Raw genomic sequence first — 23816 nt, forward strand, 5'->3', positions numbered from 1 at the left:
CACGTTAGCCAAATGCATAAGGGGGTGCACGCATCTGGAGTTCGTCTGCAGTGGCTGGAGGCCCTGGCACGCCCATTCTCTCTCTCTCTCTCTCTCTCTCTCTCTCTCTCTCTCTACCTGCCTCTTTGTCACTCTCAAATAAATAAAAATAATAATTTTTTTTTAAAAAAAGTAGTTCCATTTCTCCAACACATAAAATAGTGGTTGCGGGCTGGAGACATGGCTTAGCGGTTAAGGCACTGGCCTACAAAGCCAAAGGACCCAGGTTCCATTCCTCAGGACCCACATAAGCCAGAGGCACAAAGTGGCACAAGTCTCTGGAGTTTGTTTGCAGTGGCTAGAGGCCTTGGCATGCCCATTCTCTCTCTCTCTTAAATAAATAAATAAAACTAAAATAAAAATAGTGGTTGCCTACAATTTAATTGCAACTGTTCTCAGAAAAATCTGACAAACTTTAAGGTTTATTACTTAGACAAAGGTCTCTATCCTTTGACATCAACATAATCTTTTTTTAAAATTTTTATTAGCATTTTCCATGATTATAAAAAAAATCCCATGGTAATCCCCCCCACACACTTTCCCCTTTGAAATTCCATTACATCAACATAATCTTAAAAGGCCTTTAAGGAAAAAAATAACACTATTTTACTTCTCCTCATCCCTACCAAGTAAAAAAGCCATCCACATATATTAGTTCTGTTTCCACACCTTTAAAACTCTTCCTGAAGGCTAATTTTTTTTTAGCACTCCCACCTCTCTGGACCATGTAAATGGTAGACACCAAGAGCTGTCTTACCATGTGTTTGCTATGCATGAAGTATTGTGTATGCATTTTCCTAGCTAACCCATGTACCATCCCACAATGTAGGAGATCCTATTTGATAGGTGAGATGGCTCAGCAACACTCAGGTGGATTAACCAAAGCCTTGCACTTAGTGAATAGGCTTGGGAGACAAGATGGATGTCACACCCACAGACCTGTCTGGTGCTACTTTAACAGAAAATACAAAATAGTGCTTGAAAGTGGCATGATTATGACTAGCTGCTTATCTTTTTAATTTTTTCCCTTTTCTCAAAATTAGAAAGCAGTTTACATTTCCTATATAAACTTAATCAATATGAATTGCCAATAATGTAGTAGGTGTCAGAACAGACCAAACTGCAAACATTTTAAAATGTTTTCACTTTGAAGAAATTCATACTTGATAAATTCATAACTTACATTAACTCCATTATTTTGTTCAATTGAGCTGATTTTAAAAGGAGCTAATAAACTTCTTAAAAGTAAAGCTTGATGAGCAACTTTCTACCTTAATATACATGTCACTGGCAGAACAGAAAATTACGCTGTAATTTTATTGTCATTCTAGTAGCAAAAATCATGTTAGGTCAAGAGAAGGCCTTCATATCTGCTCATATAACGATGTTTCTTTGTTTTCCTAAGGAAAGAAACTAATGAACTTAGGCAATAATCATATCAAACTGTTTCAATTAATCTTCATGATTCCTGACAGTATGCTGTCATCTTAGGATCTGTAGGCTAAGCACTACCAACATACAAAATTCTGCAGCATTTACAACATTAAGTTATCTCCAAGTAGTACAATGCCTAATAAACTTCTATGCCAATTTATTAGTGTAGAATGAAAAATATCAAGTAGGCAAAAACACTGAAATAGGTTAAGTCATCGCTTCCTGTTATGGTTCGGGGCTTACGTGTCCCCAAAGGAACATGTATTGAAGGCTGGGTTCCCAGCCCATGTTGCAACTGGGAGGTGGTAGGTACAGCCTTTAGGAAGTGGGAACTAGTGGAAGTTTAGTTACTTGGGGCATACTCTAGAAGGGGATGTTGAAATTCTGGCCCTTTCTTTCAGTCCTGGCCACCATGTGGTGAGCGGCTCCTTTGGCACATGCTCCCATCATAATCCAATGGGCCACCACAGGGCCAAAGCCACTGGGACAACTGGTCATGGAATGAAATCTCCAAAACTGGAAGCCAAAATAAGCCTGCGTTTTTAAAGTTATCAACTAATGCACTGGTTACGGTAACGGGAAGATGGCGCACCTCCTGCAAGAAGGTTCACGTGCATAGGCGCATTTTAAGACTCACACTTGTTTTTCTCAAAAACATCATTCATATTCATTTCTTCTCCACCTACACTCCGCATTTGTCCACTACAGTGGATTTCAAGCTCTGCATTCCATGGGAAAGAATATGTTTATATCATCGACACATGCATACAACTGAAACTTAAATTGTACCAAACACCACTTACCCTGTTTTTTTTTTAAATTTTTTTTGTTTATTTTTATTTATTTATTTGAGAGCGATAGACAGAGAGAGAGAGAGAGAGAGAGAGAGAAAGGGAGAGGAAGAGAGAGAGAATGGGCGCGCCAGGGCTTCCAGTCACTGCAAACGAACTCCAGACGTGTGCACCCCCTTGTGCATCTGGCTAACGTGGGTCCTGGGGAATCAAGCCTTGAACCGGGGTCCTTAGGCTTCACAGGCAAGTGTTTAACCCCTAAGCCATCTCTCCAGCCCCACTTACCCTGTTATATATGATATATTCTTTTATTGTTTTGTTTATTTTTATTTATGTATTTGAGAACAACAGTCAGAGAGAGAAAGAGGCAGATATATATATATATAGAGAGAGAGAATGGGTACACCAGGTCCTCCAGCCACTGCAAGCGAGCTCCAGATGCCTGCACCCCCTTGTGCATCTGGCTAACGTGGGTCCTGGGGAATGGAGCCTCAAACCAGGGTCCTTAGGCTTCACAGGCAAGTGCTTAACTGCTATGCTATCTCTACAGCCCTATATATGATATACATTCTAATACTGTCCTTTCTACCTTTAATGCAGATTGCAATATATATGCTCTTCAGTTTGGAAGATCCAATCTACTGTAGATACCTCTCTGACCACAGTCAGTTTCCACACTATCGCCTGTCCTCAAGATCATGTGACTCCTCTGCTTAAAATCCCTAAATGGTTCTCTTTGCCCTATCTGGGGAAAAAAAAAAAAAAAAAAAAGAGCTAAAAATGAAGAGCAAGGAGAACACAAGAGCGGAGAGGAGGGGAAGGGAAGGGAGGGGAGGGGAGGGGAGAGGAAAGAAGAGTTTTTCCGTGAATGAGACATTCACACGTACAGTGAATATTTACTGAGAACCTATCACACGCTGGGCACTGTGCTAGGACGTGGGGTACACCGGCCTGTGGTACACTGGCGTGGCTCCTGGTATTGTGAAGTTTACAGCTAAGCCAGCCATCACATGAGTACCTCACGCTCTCTGTAAGTTCTTGTTTCCACCTCTCCAACTTACATTGTTACCCCTCCTCAACTTTTACCATATTCTGATCCGCACACAGGTCCCAGAAAAGGCTCCACACTTTCAGACACCGTGGCTGTCATTCAAGATGTTCTTTCTGACTGGAGTATCCTCTTCCTTATCACCTCGTAAATTCCTCCTCTACCCGACTCAAGTGTCTCGTTGCTCAATCTTCCACGGACTGCTATCCTTTTCCTGCTCACTCCCATCTCTTACCATTATATTATGTACTGACCACGTTCCCTTCTAACAGTGCTCATCACACTGCCCTAAGGTCACCTGTACAACAGCAGTCTCCCATAGACTCTGACTTTCCTTTGATTCCATAGTCCACTGCCCACAGAATAAAAGACCGTATGCTAAAAGTCTGCACGGATCCACAACACTATTACAATGACCACTCCTCGGCTGATCATTATGCAGAAGATGCGCACCCTTCTTAGATTTTAGAGTAAATATATATTTGTCCTGAAGGTTTTCTCTGTGAAGTCTGACTTCAACATATAGATATTTTTCCTCCCTCAAACTGCTCAGCAGCAGCCAGTGTGACTTGGAATATTTATCTTGGAACTGATCCAAAGAAATTGTAATTTCAATAACTATCTTGGCCAGAGAAAGCACAGAGGATTGTCAAAATCAATACATTAGGTCAGTGTCTGTGCTCCAGCGCAGTGCATTGGGTGATGCAGTGTGGTTCCGTATGGCTGTATTGCTCAACTCGAAGCTAAGCTGTCAGATGCCATTAATGTCTACTATCTGCCGCCTCTCCTACAGAGGTGCTGCTTTCTCCTTTTCAAATCGTTGCAGCAATGTGATATTTTCATAGACTAGAATGACTTTCTTAAGCAAGCAACTATGCAACTGGGTTTAAGTTACTGTTACATGAAAGCAATACGGTAAACGTACTGAATTCACAGAGGGCTTCTGGAAAGTTCCCTGGCCACTTTCCCTTTCGTTGTATTTCCTAAAAGACATTCCAAATTCTGTTTTTAGGTCAACATGCTGCAGACACCTCTTATTTTTCTAAATTCCACCACTATTAAATGCTTTAATTCATTCTCTTTGCTAGCTCAAATCTACAGTGTCAGAGAGCTGAGACCTGTGCAATCTCTTACACTCTCACAGTTTCTTCATGTGCAAAATGAAAGCCGACCTACATACGCTGGTAAGAGTACGAATGAGTGCGGATACACAGGCCTGGCACACGACTGCCACTAAACAGGTGTTGATTAAGAAACATTTCTATCCCTTTCCACCTCTTTTTCCAGTTCTCCTCTTGCACTTCACAGCAAGACTCATCTTGAGTGGTCTCCTTACTCTCCTCAAATTCCTCCCTAGGTCCACACATCCTAGGACACTGGTTCTCCAAACCAGACCAGCAGTGCCTGAAGGCAGGTGAGAAGGGAGTTCTCAGGCTTCTGGATCAAAGACTGTAGAAGTAGGACCCTTCAGCACGTGTTCAGAAACCCTCCAGTTTGACAACTGCTGCTGCCTTAGGGGAAAAGTCCAATTGCCACTACCTAACTGCACTCACTGCTCTCTCTCACCCTCCACTTAAAACCTCTAGGGGGGTCTCCTCACTGTCCTCCAAACCTGACATTTACTTTCCCCACCTAAAATTTTACACGCTGTGGTACCTTTCCTCCTCAATACTTCCCCTACTCTACTGAAAACTTAGTTTTCTTAAGTCCTTTCCTGATGGTCTAAGTGTTTAAGACATTTCCCATTCTGATTCCAATTGTTTCTGGACACTAATTTAAATGATATTTTGCACAGATCACAAACTAGTTGTACCTGGCCCAAAGAGGGTGTCTTTCAGCTTAGTTGCTTGCCAATGACATTAACAATCAAGACAAAAAACGGCATAATACAGACTCTTGTCCCATGGAGAAGGAAAGCAGATCTTTGTAAGAGACCGACATTAACACATGACAACCCTCGGCTGAGTGGCAAGTTTCAAGCACCTACCAGATTTTTCAATTACATTATTTTCTGTTGTTGTTATTCTATTTATTTGCAAGCAGAGATTTTACACACACACACACACACACATATATGTGTGTGTATATATATACACTATATATATATATAGAGAGAGAGAGAGAGAGAGAGAGAGAGAGAGGAGAGGAGGAGGGAGGGAGGGAGGGGGAGGGAGGGGGGAGGGAGGGGGGAGGGAAGGAGGGAACACATGAGAATGGGCATGCCAGGGCCTCTAGCAACCTCAAAAAAACTCCAGATGCACGTGCCACTTGATGCATCTGGGGAATTGAACCCAGATCTTTGGGATCTGCAAGCAAGCGCCTTAACTGCTGAGCCATCTCACCAGCTATCAATTACGTTTAGACATCTTCAAATTATTTTTAAAAATGCCTTGTGGTTATGTAGCTCCCTTTCCAAGCCTGTTTTGTATCTCTTAGTAGGATCAAACCAATCTTGTCTGAAAACAGGGTTTCCCTGAATGCGTTTACTACACAAAACACGGGCCTTGCAGATCCCAAAGTGTTTAACTTCTGGAGAGCTTTTTTTTTTTTTAAATTATCAGCTTTGAAAGTTTTTCTAGTCTATGTGTTTTTACAAAATATATGCATGAGTGTGCATATATATATATATATATATATATATTTTTTTTTTTTTAATATCATTTTGCCTTCGATTGTCTTGTAATTCACTCTGTGCCCTTTTCCCAGGCCCAGTGTACGGTTATCCATCCGCCTAGCCCCAAACTACCTTCCCCGGGTGCGAAGGTGCCGCAGCCCGGCCCACGTGGACGGAACATCTAAAACCCGCGGCGACAACGCCTTCCGCCCGCTGCGTACGCAGTCCAGTTTCCCTTCGAGTCCGCCGACGTCGGCACGCGAGCGCGCCCGCGCACACACACACACACGTCCCCACCCTCCGCCACACTGAGGCACATCCTGCCGCTCCGGCGCCCCCGCGCTCCTCCAGGGGGCGCCCCCGACCTCCGCGCTGACCCCGGGGCCGCCCGCCGCACGCCGCGCCGGCCCCGACGCCCGGACGCCGCCGCGCGCACTGCGCAGCGCGCCCCTGCACTCACCCACCTCGGGCCGCGCCGCGTCGCCACGCCCCTTCCGGCCCCTGCGCCCGCCCCTTCCGGCGGCCGGTGCGCAGGCGCGAGGGGGCGGCGCTGGGCGGAGTCTCGGCGCGTGTCGGCGGGTGAGTGAGCGTGAGGGCGCGCCTGGGGGGCCTTAGGGGGGGAGCGCGGTGAGAAAGCCGGGGTGCTCGCCGCAGGCGAGTCTCCGCCCGCCGCGGTCGTGGTCCTCCAGGGCCTCTTCCTGCGCTTCTGGAAGCTTCCGACGCCCGGTGCTCGACGGACGTGGCGGGGGGAGGCACAGCGCGGGCCCTTTGCTCCCTGTTGGAGTGAGTGCGTCCCGTGCGTGCAGTGAACGGATGGAGGACCCAGTTTCTTTCTGTTTCCCACGTGAAAGTCATCCACTCATACTGACGAATGTTTCGTAATATGCCCCAGCTCCAGGAGCCCTGCCGCCCGCCTCAGCGATGCTCCCGGAAGTCATCCGAGGGGAGAAAGGTTCTCCCACGGAAAGATGCGCGCTCACGACCGTGCGTAGTATTTGCTACCTCGCCCGGGTGCACAGTGGTGATTAACTCAATTAAGATTTTTTTTTTTAAGTCTCTTAGATGATGTGATTAATGATAAACAACTGCCGTAAGGTGGTCAAAATCTCATCCAGGAGCAAGTTTTGGGACCTGTGGAAATGGTCCTAATCGGAGATGAAAGCCTTTGGAATGCAGACCTCACGTGTGATTTGCATAATTGCATGTATTTGGGAGGCGTTTGGTCTCAGCTAATACAGGTTGAGTCGTACTGACTATTGAACAACCAAAGACTAATTGGTCTTCCATCCTGTCTTCATTTTTATTATAATTTGGACTAAAAGCTGCCACTTTGATCCCAAAGTGAATTGTAGATGCAGCGTCAGTCACAGAAAGTTAACCACAGATCTAAATGAAGTGAAAGATCTAGTGGAAAGAACAGACTTGATTTTCAATACCAGCTGCTGAGGACTACCTAACCCAGGCGATGAAATGCTTTAACCTTGATTATCAGCAAAACCTTTAGCTCTCTGATCAAGTTTAAGTTTATGAAAGATCACTTTGTATTAGGAAATGAAGAAGTTTGTTCAAAACGTTATGTTCACATAAGAAAATATAAAATCATTCATAGAGTAGTTTCCTGATAACCTGGCCTTAAAATCTAAAATGCTGTTCCATGTCTTAAAAACTGTGGAGGCACTGGAGAAATGACCTTATTCTTTTTTTGTTAAATTTTATGTATTTGCAAGAGAGAGAATGGTTGTGTGTCAGGGCCTTTAGCCACTGCAGATGAATTCCAGATGCATACACCACTTTGTGCTTCTGGCTTTATATGGGTACTGGGGGATCAAACCCAGGTCATTAGGCTATGCAGGCAAGCACCTTAACCTATGAGCCATCTCTAGCCCATGACTCATTCTTAGAAACATGATATCACATCACCGGAGGCCTAAACATTGTGATGTTAATGTATCATTTGGTTATCACACCTCAGTGTTATGTGTGTAGGGTTAGGATAAGATCAGTCAGTTCTTATCTGTCAGTGATAATTTCAAATGTTTATTAATTTCAGCATAGTTGAGCAGCTACTATGTTTCAGGCACAATACAATGTTCCATAATCACTTGGACAATGGACAAACTTATGTAAAATCACATAGTATTTGCATGTAACCCATTTACATCTATAGTGTGTTTTTATTTTTTTAAATATTTTTTGTTTATTTTTATTTTATTTACTTATTTGATAGTGACAGAGAGAGAAAGAGGCAGACAGGGAGAGAAGAGAGGGAATGGGTGCACCAGGGCCTCCAGCCACTGCAAACGAACTCCAGACGCGTGCGCCCCCTTGTGCGTCTGGCTAACGTGGGTCCTGGGGAACTGAGCCTCGAGTTGGGGTCCTTTCACAGGCAAGTGCTTAACCACTAAGCCATCTCTCCAGCCCGCCATAGCGTCTTTTTAAAGCTGTATATTTATTTGCAAGCAGAGAAAGACAGATGAGAGTATAGGTGTACCAGGGCTTCTTGCTGCTGCAAACAAACTCCAGATGAATGAGCGATTTTATGCATCTGGCTTTACACAGATATTGGGAAATTTAATTGGCCTGCAGGCTTTTCAAGCAAGTACCTTCACCCCCTGAGCTATCTCCCCAGTCCTCCACTGCATGTATAAAGAACAAAACAAGGTGAGAGTAGATGCTACGAGCAAGAGAGTGATAGGAGGTGAGGTCAGCTGAGTAGCCAGGGATCAGCTTATGCATTCTATTTTCCTCCGTCTTAGCCTCCTTTCTCAAGTGAATTATGGAAGAAGCTCTTACTGTTCTGCTACAACATAGTAACTGATGCTGTTTTGTTAATTGTATGTGTTCTCTCTTACTAGTGTAAAAATTGCCCCAAACCTAGTAGATTAAATGAACATGAATTTGTTATTTTACATTTCTGTTGGTTAAAGTCCAGCACAGACCTCGTTGAGGTGAAATCAGCACACCAACCGACTACATTCCTTTCTGGAGGTTATATATGTTAACGCATGTTTCTTTGCCTTTGAGAGCTTCTAGAAACTTCTCACACTCTTTGGTTTGTGGCCCTCTTCCTGCATCTTCAGAGGCAGTAACCTCAGGTAGAGGTTCTTGTAAGGATTGGTGGGATGCACTTGGGCCCAGTAGATAGCCAATGTGGTAGTTTGAATATGTGTTTCCCATAGCCTCGGGTGTTTTATTAAAGCCTGTAACTTGGGTATCCATCTTTCTGGCTGGAGGTGGTATCACTGAGGGTGTGGATCCTGGGGTTCAGCCCAAAGGTATACAGAGCAGTCTGAGCTCTGCCTGGATCCCTGTTGCTTGCTGCTTTTTTGGATGGGTGGGTATGTTAGTGTTTTGCTTGCTGCAGTTTTCTCTCTGCTTGGATGTGTGGGAACCCACTGCTTCTGCCATGGATGAAACTGCCCCTGCATCTGAAGCCGAAATAAACCTCTTCCTCCCATAAACTGTGTCTGGTTTGGATTTTATCCCAGCCATGTGAAGCTGGCCTGCGACACCCAGGATAATCATCATCTCCCATCTCAAGGTCCTCAGTCTTCCTCATATTTCTCTGCCTTCTTTGCATTGTAACAATCCACAGAGTCTGGTGATCACCACCCTCTAGCCCCCAAACATTCATGTTGGTCTCATAAAAAATCCATTCGCTCCCTCCAAGAGACCCCCAAAATTTCAAAACATCTCTAGTTCTCAAAAATTCCTGAATAAACCATCTTAACTTCCTAATTAGTTTTTGGTAAGGCTTAGAAGATAAACTATCCTGGGACAAAACTATTTTTTGTGTGTACCTGTGCAATAGGAAGTGAGTTCTGCACTCTCAGAACACGTAAGACAGTGGTGGAGTTAAACACACTTAGAAGTCCCAGCCTTGCCTGTAGGAGAAAACCGAGTCCCTGAGTCTGGAGAGGGGCTCAGCAGTTGTAGAAGAAAGTCACCAGTCCTGGGTCCACATCCAGTCAGTCTCCCCACATGCCACTCCTCCATGGTCTGGCTCTGCTCTGGGCTCATGGCCTCGTCCTCTGGCTACCAGCAATGAGAATATGTGTATCTTTTTTGGCCGGGGGGGGGGGGTGCATTTTGCCCATGACCATCGCTACTGTATTCTTTAGACTTACTATTTTTTTCATACTATGTTGTTCAACACTTCCCTTTCTCTTGTTAGCCCAAGTCAAGTGGTTGGTTACCTCTTCTCATCTTTAGACAAATTCTTGTTCAGTACTTAGTGCAGCTCACCATTTGGAGGAGCTGCATTGTAAGTCACTTCATGAGAAATGCAAATATGCCACCTAGTTTCTGTTGGATGGAAAAGGATATTCATTTTATATTCAGGTCCCATCTTACATGTGGTTTTAAGATTATTAATTGGGGGGGGAGGGTTAAAGGTACCTACCTGTATATGTTCATTTTTAAGGAACAGATGCAGCTTTACAAATTCTAAGGTCATCACACCTTTCAAGGGTGCTAGGCACCCAGTTCTGCCTCCCAGCAGGTGGCAGCAAATGAGTACTCGAGCCGGCAGAGTAAAATCATGTAAGTTCCTCTTCAGTGTTGCACATGTCACAGTCTGGCTTTTCTTACCATGAAGAGTAAAAAGACTGTTGCTGCTGCATTGTGGGAATTTGTGTCAAGTAATCACCTAGTTAGGAGGATCTATTTACAAAGCTATATTTTGTACTTAAGACAGTTCTTGGTCCATTTTATTTTCTTTTTACTTTGCTGTGCAATTTGTTGGTGTTTTGCATTGGGATTTTGCATCTGTATTATAAGTTATTCTGGTCTGTGATATTTTTTCTTTTTTAAAAACTATTTTTATTTATTAGGAAGAGAGAATAGGCATGCCAGGGCCTCAGGCCACTGTAACAAACAAACAAATGCATGTGCCAGTAACCCTGTGCATCTGACTTACATGGGTTCTGAGGAACCAAACCTGAGTCCTTAGGCTTTGCAGATGAGCATCTTAATCACTAAACCATGTGTCTGACCCAACTGTTTTTTCTTTTAATGTATGTAAGTTTGAGATAATTTCCTCTCTTTCCAGGATTATGTAAGGTCAACACTGTTTTCTTTAAATGTCTGACAGATTTCACAAGTCCACTTACGAGCCATTTTGTTGGACCCACTCTTACTTACCTTCCATGTTATACCACAGGTAAAACACATGCTCTCCACACACATCAATGGGCTAATACACATGCAAGCAACAGTTGGAACATGAAATTTTAAAACTAGTATTATAAATGTGATATATAAAATTGTATCAAAATACATAAACAATTCATTTAATGAAAGATGCTACAAAATACTGCTGGGATAAAAAGATTAAGTCAGTGGAGAAACAGGCCACATCCATGCACACTAAGTATATACTGAGAAAGACAGTGTTTGAAGTGATAAATCTGAATTAACATGTAGTAATTCGTTTGTGTAAAATGTTCTTTCTGAGCATAGAATTGAGAAGTCAATGTAGCAAGTCCCCTGGAGAGTCACTGGATCTCAGTAATCAGTGACATGGGTTTTCCCGATTGCTCACCTCATAAGTTCAGACGGACACTGGAGACATAAGTGTGGAAATGTGAGTGCCACATCCTAACTAGTTGCAGCAACCTGGTGCTGTTCTGAGCCTGAGTATGCTGGGCACAGCCACAGCTCTTCTGCCCTTGGATGTTGTATCTGAAGCAGAGTCAAGCACACTGGTCAGGAAACTCCGCTTCTCTGTCCTTCCCTCACAGACTGAAAATATTGCTGGGAAAATTGGGAAACAAGATGACCAGAGGGGCTGGAGAGAGAGCTTAGCAGTCAAGGCGCTTGCCTGCAAAGCCAAAGGACCCAGGTTTGATTCCCCAGGACTCATGTAAGCCAGATGCAGATGTTGGCTCCAGTTTACAAAATGAAATCTGGCTCTAGATAACTTGATGAACTTAGTAAGTACAAAGATAGTGTAAACTATATGTACATGATAGCATGTCAAAGATTTGTTGGACAATGCTAACTCTGGGGACACTGCCATTTGGAAGCTAAGATTCAGGTTCTGGCAAGACTACTGTTAGTAAAAGTGCAGTTTTAAGGGAGGAGGATAGCACCCATGCCTCTCTACTTTTAAATATTGCTCATCCATTATTCCAATAAATAATTTTGATAGAAACACTTCAAACACTCAGGTTTGTGCTAAGTGTACCTCTTCCAAGGATTTTTAAAAGTTAATACTTTTTTTAATGGCTTGAGAAAATTTGGGATTACAAATTATTTTTAATATTAAAACATATTTTGGCCCTTGAAAATTTTAAACTATTCCTCTCTCTAATTATTTGTTCCATTCTGCAACATTTTCAGTTTCACTTTGTAAGCAAAATTCAGAAGATCTTCCCATGTTTACTTCCCTTAAAAAAAAAAGAAGCACTTTAATTCAACTGTTTAAAAGCTTTTCTGTGTTGCAGCATTGTAATTTTCTAAAATCTTAGGGGATGTCTTATTTTGTGAAACTTCCTAAAAAAGCGGGAACGAAATGTGATGATTTGTTAACTAATCACATGTAAGTGCTGAAGTACTGAATGGTTCTCACTGTATCTGACCTTTCACTGTTCCGCTCAACGTCCCTGTGAAATACATGCCACCGGAGTCCCCACTTTACATAGGAGCCACAATGCAAGGAGCTTAAAGCAGAGCACGAAATAGTAACAGCCACCGATGTTTACTACCTCCCATTTTTCTGTTACTAAAGTAACAAGGCTGCTTCGGATCTCCCAATGACTGTAACAAGACCTGTCCGAGGTCAGTGTCTTTCTATCAGAGGTCATACTGGAATGGCACTACATCGGCAAATTTTCCAGTGCAATACACAATTTCACCACAAGATGGTGCCAATAAGGTAAGCCATGTGCTAGTTGACATTAGGTTCAGTCTTAGATATGTCAATAGAATGTAATTAAAGGTGTATAGACTTAAGGATTAAAAAAAGGAGCTATGAAGGATTACAGTACAATGTAGGGAGTGAAAAGATCACAGCTATAGAAAGGGTAAGAGTAACTGACTCATGAAAGTTAAAGAGGTAAGAGATGAGCCTTCTTAGCCATAAAGTATGTGGGACAGATGTCCGAGACTTTCCACAGGAAGGAAAACACCAAAGGAAATGAATTAAATGACAGCAGGTGACTTAAAAACAAAACTGGGCCAGCTGTGTAGTGATGGCACTCCAGGGTCAAATGGGTGAGTGTTCCAGTAAGATTCCACCATAAGTACAAATGGTTTAACAAAAGCTGCAAACTAAAAGATTTGAGAGAGTGCTTTAGAAGATATTGCTCCTTCCTCACCAGGACAAACCTTACATTTCCCCCTGCAGTATCAGAGATAAGACCTAGCATGGAAGGAATAAACATTACCTTTTAGAATGGAATGAAGCAAATCTGCACACACTGATGCTCAAAATTTGTTTTCCAGACCAGAAAAATCAACACCATCATAAATTGTTAAACAGGCTGGAAAGATGGCTCAGTGGTTAGAGGTGCTTGATTACAAAGCCTGATGACCTGGGTTCAATTCCTTAGTGCCCATGTAAAGTCAGAAGCACAAAGTGGCATGTGTCTGGAGAGTCTGCAGTGGAAAGAGGCCTTTCAATAATGGAAAATATACCTGTCAGTGGACAAGTCGGAGTGTAAAATTGCCCGAGCTTCTTGGAAACAATTGTAGGAAGTATATTAGAAGAAAACTAGGTTTTTATTAAGTTCATTTTATTTATTTGTTTGAGAGAGAAGCAGATAGAATGGGTACACCATGGCCTCTAGCTACTGCAAACGAACTCCAGACACATGTGTCACCTTGTGCAGCTGGCTTACATGGGTACTAGGGAATAGAACCTGGGTCCTTAGGCTTCGTAGGCAAGTCCCTTAACCACTAAGCCATCTCTCCAACCTAGAAGCTTTTTTTAAAATATTTATTTGAGAGGGAAAGAGGCAGATAGAAAGCCAGAAAGAGAATGTGCAGTCCAAGACCTCTAGCCACTGCAAACAAACTCCAGACATAATGTGCCACCTTGTGCATCTGACATACATAGGTACCAGGGAATCAAACCTGGGTCCTTAGGCTTCCCAGGCAAGTGCCTTAACAACTAAGCCATCTTTCCAGCCCTAAAACTTGTTTTAGATTAACAGTGGCTAACTAGGAGTGTGGGGATTATATGTGACTTTTCCTTCCTGCTTGTTTACGTTACAAGTAACTTCTCAAATGTTCTATGAGAAACCATTTTCCTCTTACAAAGAAACAAGTTTTACCTCAATGGTTAGAGCAAGAATGGCGATGGGGTGAATAAAAATCAAAGGCAGCTCCAGTTTGGTCCGGAGAGAGAGGAACAAGAGCCAACCCCTGAGTCACAGAAATCGCATTTGACAGGCAGCAGCTTGCCTCATCGCAACAAGTTCCTCTGTCTTTTAACTTCCAGATGAAGAATGCTTCCTGGAAAGAATGCTTTCAGAAGTATAGATTGTTAAGAGTTTCCAATCCTGAGACTGAGGCTGACTTACTGCCTGTCTGGAAAGACTTACTGCTTCCTAGCACAGCATCCTAGCAACCAACCATGAATTAGCAGCCACTCAGCACCAAGCTGACCTGGTTCCAAACGGGTATGAACTGTTCTATATATTGTTCAAAACAACTTACTTCACCTCCATTGTCCCCATTTTTTCCTTTAAAAATCCAGACTTCCTTCCCCCTGGATAAAGCACTTGTTTGCTTCCAAACTGAATCTGTCTCCAGCTCTGTAAATCTGTTCTTTACCCAAATAAAAACTGTCCGGGCTTTTATTCTAACCTACTCTTTGACTCCTTGATTTACGGGAGAGCAGAGCAACAAATAGACTTTCCAAAGTCTATTTAGACATTGTATTCTTACCTACTTAAAAAAAAAAAAAAAACACGTGACAAGCAAAAATAAAACAGCAATCTTGATTCTTAATGAAAAGATACAGCACAGAAAGACAGCTGACGTGTGTTCAGTGTGAAAGGGTTAAAGGGAAGAAAAGACTGAGCAAAATTCCTACTGTCATATTGACTGCATACTTTGCTCATTCAAGTATCATTAGTGAAAACATTAAGTATCCTAGCATAACATGAGCAGATATTTTTGAATTTAGATATGTTTTCATTTACTCCTGAGATTCCTATACATTTAAATTTATGACCCAACAAATAAATGAGGCCATAAAACCAACACAGAAGATAATAAATTAAGAGGTTGCCATCTACCTAACTGCCCACCTGTGTTTATCATGAGTGACATGATTACTTCTTTTCAGCAAGGATCTGTAAAACATGTACTGAAGCCGATTGCCTATTAGGGAAATTAGTCTCATCGAATTCTAAAAATCCACAACAGACCACATTCTCTAATAGCTTTTTAAAGCAACAAGGATCTGATGAGAGAGGAGTTTCTAGAAAAGGTTGAAATGGGGAAGGGATCCCACTTGTTAAACCAGCAAACTGGTTTTAGTCCTTGTGGATTGCAATAGAAATTGAAGCCCAGGGATGATCCACGGTGAAGATATAAACGGTGACTTGCCCCATAATGCAAAGTACAAGAGAGGGATTCCCTTGTGATAAGAATAACCCAGGAGGGAATCTTCTACTTGCACAAAGAGCGTTGTCTCCACATGAAGTAGAGCAGAGCTGGAGAAGAAAACACCCAGAGAAATGGCAACCTCACGAATGTTTCAGGATTCCTGTGGTCCAACACCAACGTGGTCCAAAAAATTAAGCCCTAAGTTAGTTCTACCCCAGATTTATTGAATAAAAAAATGAAAGACATGAATTGTTTCTGAGCTGACAAGAGTTTTTTTTTTTAATTTATTTGAGAGCGACAGACACAGAGAAAGACAGATAGAGGGAGAGAGAGAATGGGTGCGCCAGGGCCCCCAGCCTCTGCAAACGAACTCCAGACGCATTCATTTGCATCTGGCTTGTGCATCTGGCTAACGCGGGTCCTGGGGAATCGAGCCTCGAACCAGGGTCCTTAGGCTTCACAGGCAAGCGCTTAACCACTAAGCCATCTCTCCAGCCCAAGAGTATTTTTTCACCAGCAAGACAGGTACCTTCACTTTAGGCCTTTAATAATTCTCAAGCCTTTAAGAATTCTCAAAAAATGCCGGGTGATTCCAGAACTCGGGAGGCAGAGGTAGGAGGATCACCGTGAGTTCAAGGCCACCCTGAAAATAAGAGTGAATACTAGGTCAGCCTGGGCTAGATAGAGTGAGACCCTACCTCAAAAAACCAAAAAGAAAAAAAAAAAAGAATTCTCAAAAAAAAAAATTCCAAACAAAAACAGAAAGCAGCTTACAGAAATAACCAGGCACTACAGAAAATCAAATTACCATGAACAAGACTGGCAGAAAACAACAAAAACAAATCTACAATCAAGTGAAATATTCGAATGCTTCATTTACTTATAGTAGCATGCTTTTAAGCTAAGAAAACTTCAGGCATTAGGAAACTATAAAAAATTAGTATATTTGTAAGAGCACTAAGCAGACCTAAAAATGAAAAATTAGAAATTGAAACGCAAGACTCCATGGATTCAACGGCAGAGAAAAGAGTTGAAGAGGGAATTAGAGCATTTAAGTTAGGTAAGAAGAAATGATTCAGAATTTTGAGATTGAAGAAAGTGAAAAATATGAGTAAGAATTTCCAAAATGTGGAGCTTAGAGTAAGAACTACCACACATCTAGCAAGAGATCCAGCAGAAAAGGAGAGATGTACATGGAACAGAGATAATGGGTTGAGAATTTTCCAGAACTAGTGAAAAGTACTCAAATCTAAACCTGGAGATGGGATGTGGAAAGACTGATTCTTTTCTTTTCTTTCTTTTTTTTTTTAAAGACTGATTATTTTCAAATGAGTGTTAAACTAGCAGCAAACAAAATCAGGTTATAAATGACCTTTAATGTGTTGAAAGAAAATGACATCATTGTGTTAGTTATTTTTCTTATAGCTGTTACCAAATATCTGACAAGGAGCAACTTAAGAGGAAGGGTTGATTTTGGCTTCAAGTTTTCTAGAATACACTCCCTCACACCAGGGAAGGCAGGGGAGCAGACAGCAGGTGGGTCCTATGAGGACAGGAGTTTCAGATGGATGCCTCACTTACCTTGGTGGAACAGGAAGCAGAGAATGGGCAGGAAGTGGGGCCAGGTAATTAAACCTCAAGGCCCACCAGCTGTGAACCACTTCCTCCACCTCCTAAAAGCTCAACAACCTATGAAACCAGCCCCAAACACATAAGCTTATGGGAGAGCAGTTCTCATTCAAACCACAGCAGTCATCGAGGGTAGGCTACAAAGTTGGTGGCCCCTTCCATAGCACTAGCATTGCAAGATAAATATCTACATGACCCCCACAAAAATTATGGGATCTAGGGTTGGAGAGATGGCTTAGTGGTTTAGGCACTTGCCTGCGAAGCCTAAGGACCCAGGTTCAATTCCCCAGTACCCATGTAAGCTAGATGTACATGGGGGTGCGCATGCATCTGGAGTATGATTGCCACTCTGCTAGAGGCCCAGTCTCTCTTTCTCTCTCTCTCTCTCCCTCCCTCCCAGTCATAAATAAATAAATTGTAAAATATATATTAAAAATATGGGATCTATATAATTATATGTACAACCATAAATCTAAATATATAAATAAATAAAATCTGAATATGTATAAAATTTATTCATATTTATACAAAACGTCTCACATGTCCAGGATACTTTGCCATGCCAAAGTATCTATGAAAGTATCTACACAGATGTGAGCAAATAGGTTTCCAAAAGGTAAAAATCAGCATTGAAAAGTAATAGCAAAGACAGTCCGCTTTTGGACTAAGCAAGATGACATAGCGTTGTTTCTGGCTGGCCATCTTGCTGATGACAGCTGTAGAACTTGGACACAAGGCAACACAACCTAAGGCAAACTCTCCAAATGGCAGCAATGGGAGAACTGGCTAAGGACCCTGGGATGAGAGGGCCTCAAACATCTTTGTCCAATCGTAAAAGCTTGTGTTCCTAAGCTGCTCCCATAGTTTCAAAGAAAGTTCCCAGTCAAAATATAGAACCTCAATAAAGGCTGTCAAACATAGGTGATTGATGCAATATCTGGTGCATATTTATACGTTAAATGTATATACTAATCTAAAATCAAACACTCTGTTTTTGTCTGGCAACTTAGATGCGTTTTGAGTTTCTAGAATTTTGAATATTACAATTCTTTTAGGATGGTGGTTCTTGGTCTTGACTGCAGATTACAGTTAACCAGGAAGCTAAGCTGTGAGAAGTAGAGTCGAACGTGGGTATTTTCTTGTCTTTATTTACTTGCGTGTGAGTGTGTGCACGTGTGTCATAGCACATGCTGGCGGTCAGAGGACAACGTCTAGGTGTCTGTACCCCTCTGTCTTCCTTGACACAGGGTTTCTTATTGCTACAAACACGTTAGATTGGCTGGCCCTCAACGAGAATTCTCCTAGCTTCACCACCCATTGTCACTGGGATTACAGATGCGTGAGCCACTTTTATTTTAAAGATAAAGCAGAGTAAAGTTTTTTCAAAAACAAAAGTAAAGAAAGCAGAGAGAAGCAGAGTGCCCATGAGAGGAAGGGGCCAGGAGACCTGTTCTGCAGGTACCACTCTGCCTCTGGCTCTCTGGGGGCACTAGGGAGGGTCAAACTTTGGTCAGTAGGCTCTGCAAGCAAGCATTATTAAGCACTGAGCCCTTTCCCCTGCTCACATTAGTGCATTCATTCTTTCATTTATGTATTTATTTATGAGAGCGAGAAGAACGAATGGACACATCCGGGCCTTCTGCCACTGCAAAGTGACACGTGCATCTATCTGGCTTTAGATGGTATGTTGTGATGGCTAAGTTTTTATTTATTTATTTATTTTTATGTTATTTTAGGGAGGGAAAGAGGCATACATATATATATATATATATAGAGAGAGAGAGAGAGAGAGAGAGAGAGAGAGAGGGAGGGAGGGAGGGAGGGAGGGAGGGAGGGAGGGAGGGAAAGAGGGAGGGAGGGAGGGAGAGAATGGGCACACCAGGGCATTCAGCCACTGCAAATGAACCCCAGACACATGCATCCCCTTGTGCATCTGGTTTATGTGGGTCCTGGGGAATCGAACCTTCATCCTTTGGCTTTGCAGGCAAGTGCCTTAATGCTTAACAACTAAGCCATCTCCCCAGCCCAGTTTTTTTTTTCTTTTTTTCTCTTTTTTTTTTTTTTTGTTTGTTTTTCGAGGTTGGTCCAGGCTGACCTGGAAATCACTATGTAGTCCCAGGGTGGCCTTGATCCTCCTACCTCTGCCTCCTGAGTGCTGGGATTAAAGACGTGCCATCACACCCGGCTTGATGGTTAAGTTTTGTTGCCAACTTGATCTGTTTAAGAATCCACAGACATTCCTCTTGAGTGGGTCTCTGAGGTTGCTTCCAGGAAGGATTAACTGATGGAGGAAGCCCTTTCTCCACAGTGAGCCCTTGCCCCCAGAGTGGGCAGTCCCTCTCCAAAGGGGGCTTGATCTAGGGAAGCTCTGGGCAAAAAGAATCCCTCCGTCCCACCTGGCTGCAGGGCTGCTTGCTGCCTTCCAACATGGACTGAAGAGCAGCGGCTCTCCAGGATGCCTCGAGGCCCCCAGTGCCAAATCAGGACTGCGGTGGCATACATCCCCGTGGACTGAGCAGCTACCGGATTCCTTGACTCTCGGGTCTGGACTGCTATAAGCTAATCCAATAAATTCCCTTTCAATACAATTCGTCCTATTGGTTCAGTTTCTCCAAAGAGTCTTGATAATTGAGGTGGGTACTGGGGAAGCCAGGCCATAAGACTTTGGAAAAAAAAAAAAAGTACCTTTAATTACTGAGCAATCTCTTCAGCACCACATCGTTTTTTTTAACCGTAACCTGATGATCCTAATGTGCAAAGTTTAGAAAGCTCTTCAGTATTTTTAGGTGCATAACTACCCTGTTTTTGCCCAACACATCATAAAATTCCTTCCAAAATCATTCTCATTATCTAATCCAGTCTTTGAACACTGTCATAAGCTGGCAACAGTAGATTAAAATGTGTTTGATACAACCCCAACATGTTTTATTTAAAAAAAATTCTTTGAAAATGTTCAAATAGTTTTCCTTATCATTCAGGAGAAAAATTACTCGAGGTTAAGATACAAAAAAGCTCTCTCCTAGGCAGAGATAGTGAGCGATTCAATGTATTTTTAAAATTGTATTTGGTGATGGACTTTAATTTCAAAGAAGGAAATACATTTTTAAAGATTATATTTAATAGTATGAGCTGTTGCCCTGAAACATAATTCAATATTTATCAAAACTCTTTGTGTATTTCTGCTGAACTTGGAAAGAGTAGCTTTGATCTCAGGTGACTATTATTCAGCTGCCGGTGATAAATATTTCTGGTTGGCCTTATATCAAATTCAAATGGCTTATTTTGTTTCTTTTCAATTTCACAAGAAAAGGAGACAGGATTGAACTGCTGTTTCTTTTTTGATCTCATACAGTATTTCAGCTTGTGGGTATAAATGAGAAATGCCTGTTGATTTAATTAAAAGAACCCCATTGGTTGGGTTCACCTGCCTTTCTACTTATTGCACGGGCAACAGCCCTTATAAAAGGATCAAAAGTTGAGTGTTCAATTGTCCTACATTTTCTTGTCAATTTGGACAGCTCTTGGGAACATCAGTCAAGTTTCTGGAAATAGTTTCTTGTAAGCCCTGCGATATCCATTTCCTACCTGACATCTTAAATCATTATTTTCTTCCTAGGGATAGCTGGTGAAATGCCTCCCAGGTACCTCACATTTATTGATCGGCTCAAATTGCTGATTGGAAAGAGAGCTCACCCAAGGCCAGCGGTCTTCTGGGGGCACTGGAGCTACTGTGTGGGGGTTACCATCTCACCACCATCCAGACCCAGCAGGCAAAGGACTCGGGCTACACTCTCCTGATAGGTACATTGAGGCACTGATGCACGTGACGAGAAAGCCCATATCACATACTCTTCAGTCACTGTCTTTACAGCCAAATGTCCGTTTGAGGTCAAACACTTTGACCAGAAGCAGCTTATAGGAGGAAAGGGTTCATTTTGGCTTATGCTCTTGAGGGGACGTTTCATCGTGGCAGGGAAAGTGTGGCAGAACAGACAGCTGGGGTGTTGCATCTTGTCCCTTCAGCAGGGAGGAAGCAGCAGGAGTGGCTTGCTGACACTAGCAAGTTGGGCTAGACTGTAAAATATCAGTCTAGAGAGATGAGGTGGCTGGAGTCACCCCATCTATCTGCTCACCTGCCCCATTCAACATTACCAAGTCACCAGTTCCTACCAATAAAAACTGTCTTGTTTATATATAATTAAACATCCAGTCAGCTTACAGTCAAGCATGGCCACGGGCATATTTGCTTACCCCATGGTGCTCTTTATAAGCGGTTTTAATACTTCAGTGTCTTGTCATATTTTTCTCCCATGTTCTAGGGAAGAGCACCTCGCATTTATAATGAAAGAGATGTGAGAACAAGGAATCCTGTCTGTCTCACTGACCTCTATAGACCCAGAGCCCAGAAGAATGCCTGTAACAGAGCAAACACAAAATGCAAACAGAATCACCACACTAGGAATTGAAAGAACAAGTGACTGTGTATCCGGGGATTCCTGTGCCACACAGCCGTCATTAGGAAAGAACATCTAGTCAGTGCCCATGGAGTGTGCTCCCAGGAGGAATTCCAGGGAGACAGCTCACACACTCACACAGTGCTTGTCTTTGATGAGCCAATTTAAAGGAGACCTTACCCCACCCCAAAACACACGCACTCTTGATTATTCTCTCTGCTCTTTCTTTTTCCCCTGCACTTACACAATTGGTGGTTTACAGCATATTTGTGTTTAGTTACTTGAGTTCTGAACCATCCACTCTGGGAAGACAAGGATTTTTGCTTCATTTATAGACATCCTGTTGTATAGCTGTAGAAGTTACCTTATCAATGCTGAGGCAAAACACTCAACCCGAAGTAGCTTATGGAAGGAAAAGTTCTCTTTTTAGTTCACAATGACAGGGAAGTTTCTTCATGGTGGGGAAATAATGGCACCAGCAGACAGCCAGGCACTACATCTTGTTACTTCGGCAAGGAGAAAACAGCAAGAGTGAACTTGCTGGCAATAGCAAGCTGGGCTAGACTATAAAATCCCGAGGTCTACCCCCCAGTGACACACCTCCTCCAGCCAGGGTCCACCCCCAAAGGCTCCGCCACGAGGGGATTAAGTGTGAGGCCATGGGGGTTATTTCATACTCAAACCACCGCAATCACCTACCTTTGCCATGCCTGCATATTCATAGGCATTGGCTTGGAGTTTATGAACCACATCTATCTTACAAGCACAGGAGGACTAAATAATGATATGGGACTTTGGAGGATGGGTTATTTTGGATGACAGACGGCCATTCCAACATCATGAAGTCACTCCCTCCAGGGAGCTATTGCTCCCAGTTGGACTGTATGATTGGAGGAGGAAAGAGCAAGGACACCATTTGACTCAAGTTCATTCTGCAGTTGTGAAGGATGAGGTTATCTTGGTCTATTCGTAAGAACATAATCATGTACTTGATGATCACTGTCTTCCCAAAACTTGTTCATCTCAGCTAAGAGTTATGAGTGTCCTCTTCCTCAGCTATTGAATTTTATATATTTAAGTGCTATTTACATCGTACAGTTTTACATTTTTATTGCATGTCATGATAGCCAATTCACAGAAGTAAATCAGTTATTTCAAAGCGAGGTACAGAAGCAGTGGTGAAAGTTATACCATATGTATGTATGTATGTGTGTATATATATATACATATATATACATATATATACATATATATGCATACACACACACACACACACACACACACACACACACACAGGCACTGAGCCGGCATCTAGCGTGGATTTGGAACGCCAGGCTGCATCTGCTAGAATGAGAGACTCGTGATGAATATGTGAAAATTGGATTTTATCCGACCAGCAATCAATTTGTCTCTGGTATCTATTGCATTGTCTGCCGCGAAACTTGGTTGAAGAATGGCAAGGAGCCACCGAGGCTTCACAGTGCGCTCACAGTGCCGTGACCTTTCTGATAAACCAATTGAGTTTTTCCTGAACAAGCCCAAAATCCTGCTTTCAAATAGGAAGCTGATAAATCATGTCATTTAAAGATAGAGAAGAGGGCAAAAAAACAACAAAAAAAAGCAACATTATTCAAAGTTATACATCCAAAGCCTGGCGTGGTGGCGCACACCTTTTGTCCCAGCACTCGGGAGGCAGAGGCAGGAGGATCGCTGTGAGTTCGAGGCCACCCTGAGACCACATAGTGAATTCCAGGTTAGCCTAGGCTAGAACGAGACCCTACCTCAAACAAACAAACAAACAAACAAAAAAGGACAAAGTTATACAGCCAGAAACAAATATAGGAGTCACACGACAGCTGTTTACTAAGTCAACTGTATGGTGAACGGTGATGTTCAGGAAGAAACTTTAACTGGTTACTGTGAGTTCGTTAAACCACAAAGGCTGTTGTGCATTATGTGATATTAATGACGTACAGCACAGAGAAGCTAGCGTGCTAGCTCCTCTGGGAAAGAAGCGGAGGTGCACAGGGTCTCAATCTGCACTTGGCGCTTTGCAGCCATCTACAAGACACTCAATGCCAGGAACATGTCCATCACCTCCAGTGGTCTCCCCCTGCCTCCTTATTCTTTTTTTCTTATTTTTATTTTTTACTTTTTTGGTTTTTCGAGGTAGGGTCTCACTCTAGTTCAGGCTGACCTGGAATTCACTATGCAGTCTCAGGGTGGCCTCGAACTCACGGCGATCCTCC

The 23816-nt window shown here is 42.7% G+C and overlaps 1 protein-coding gene across 2 annotated transcripts in view; it reads right to left on the reverse strand.

Annotated features, from left to right (window-relative positions):
• Mmaa (metabolism of cobalamin associated A) overlaps positions 1–6416 on the reverse strand; it is a 29959-nt gene extending 23543 nt beyond the window's left edge. The window contains exon 1 of one of the 2 annotated variants that reach the window (XM_045131249.1): positions 6391–6416. Coding sequence is in view for 1 of the 2 variants with exons in the window: in XM_045131248.1 (XP_044987183.1) it covers positions 6059–6107 (49 nt within the window). In the remaining variant the exon portion in view is untranslated. Of the gene's footprint in view, positions 1–6058; positions 6193–6390 lie in introns of those variants that run through there. The other variant, XM_045131248.1, reaches the window with a different exon arrangement.
• Between the last annotated feature and the right edge of the window lie 17400 nt (positions 6417–23816).

This window comes from Jaculus jaculus, chromosome 12, assembly GCF_020740685.1.
Source record: "Jaculus jaculus isolate mJacJac1 chromosome 12, mJacJac1.mat.Y.cur, whole genome shotgun sequence".
In the NCBI taxonomy this organism is placed as follows: domain Eukaryota; kingdom Metazoa; phylum Chordata; class Mammalia; order Rodentia; family Dipodidae; genus Jaculus; species Jaculus jaculus.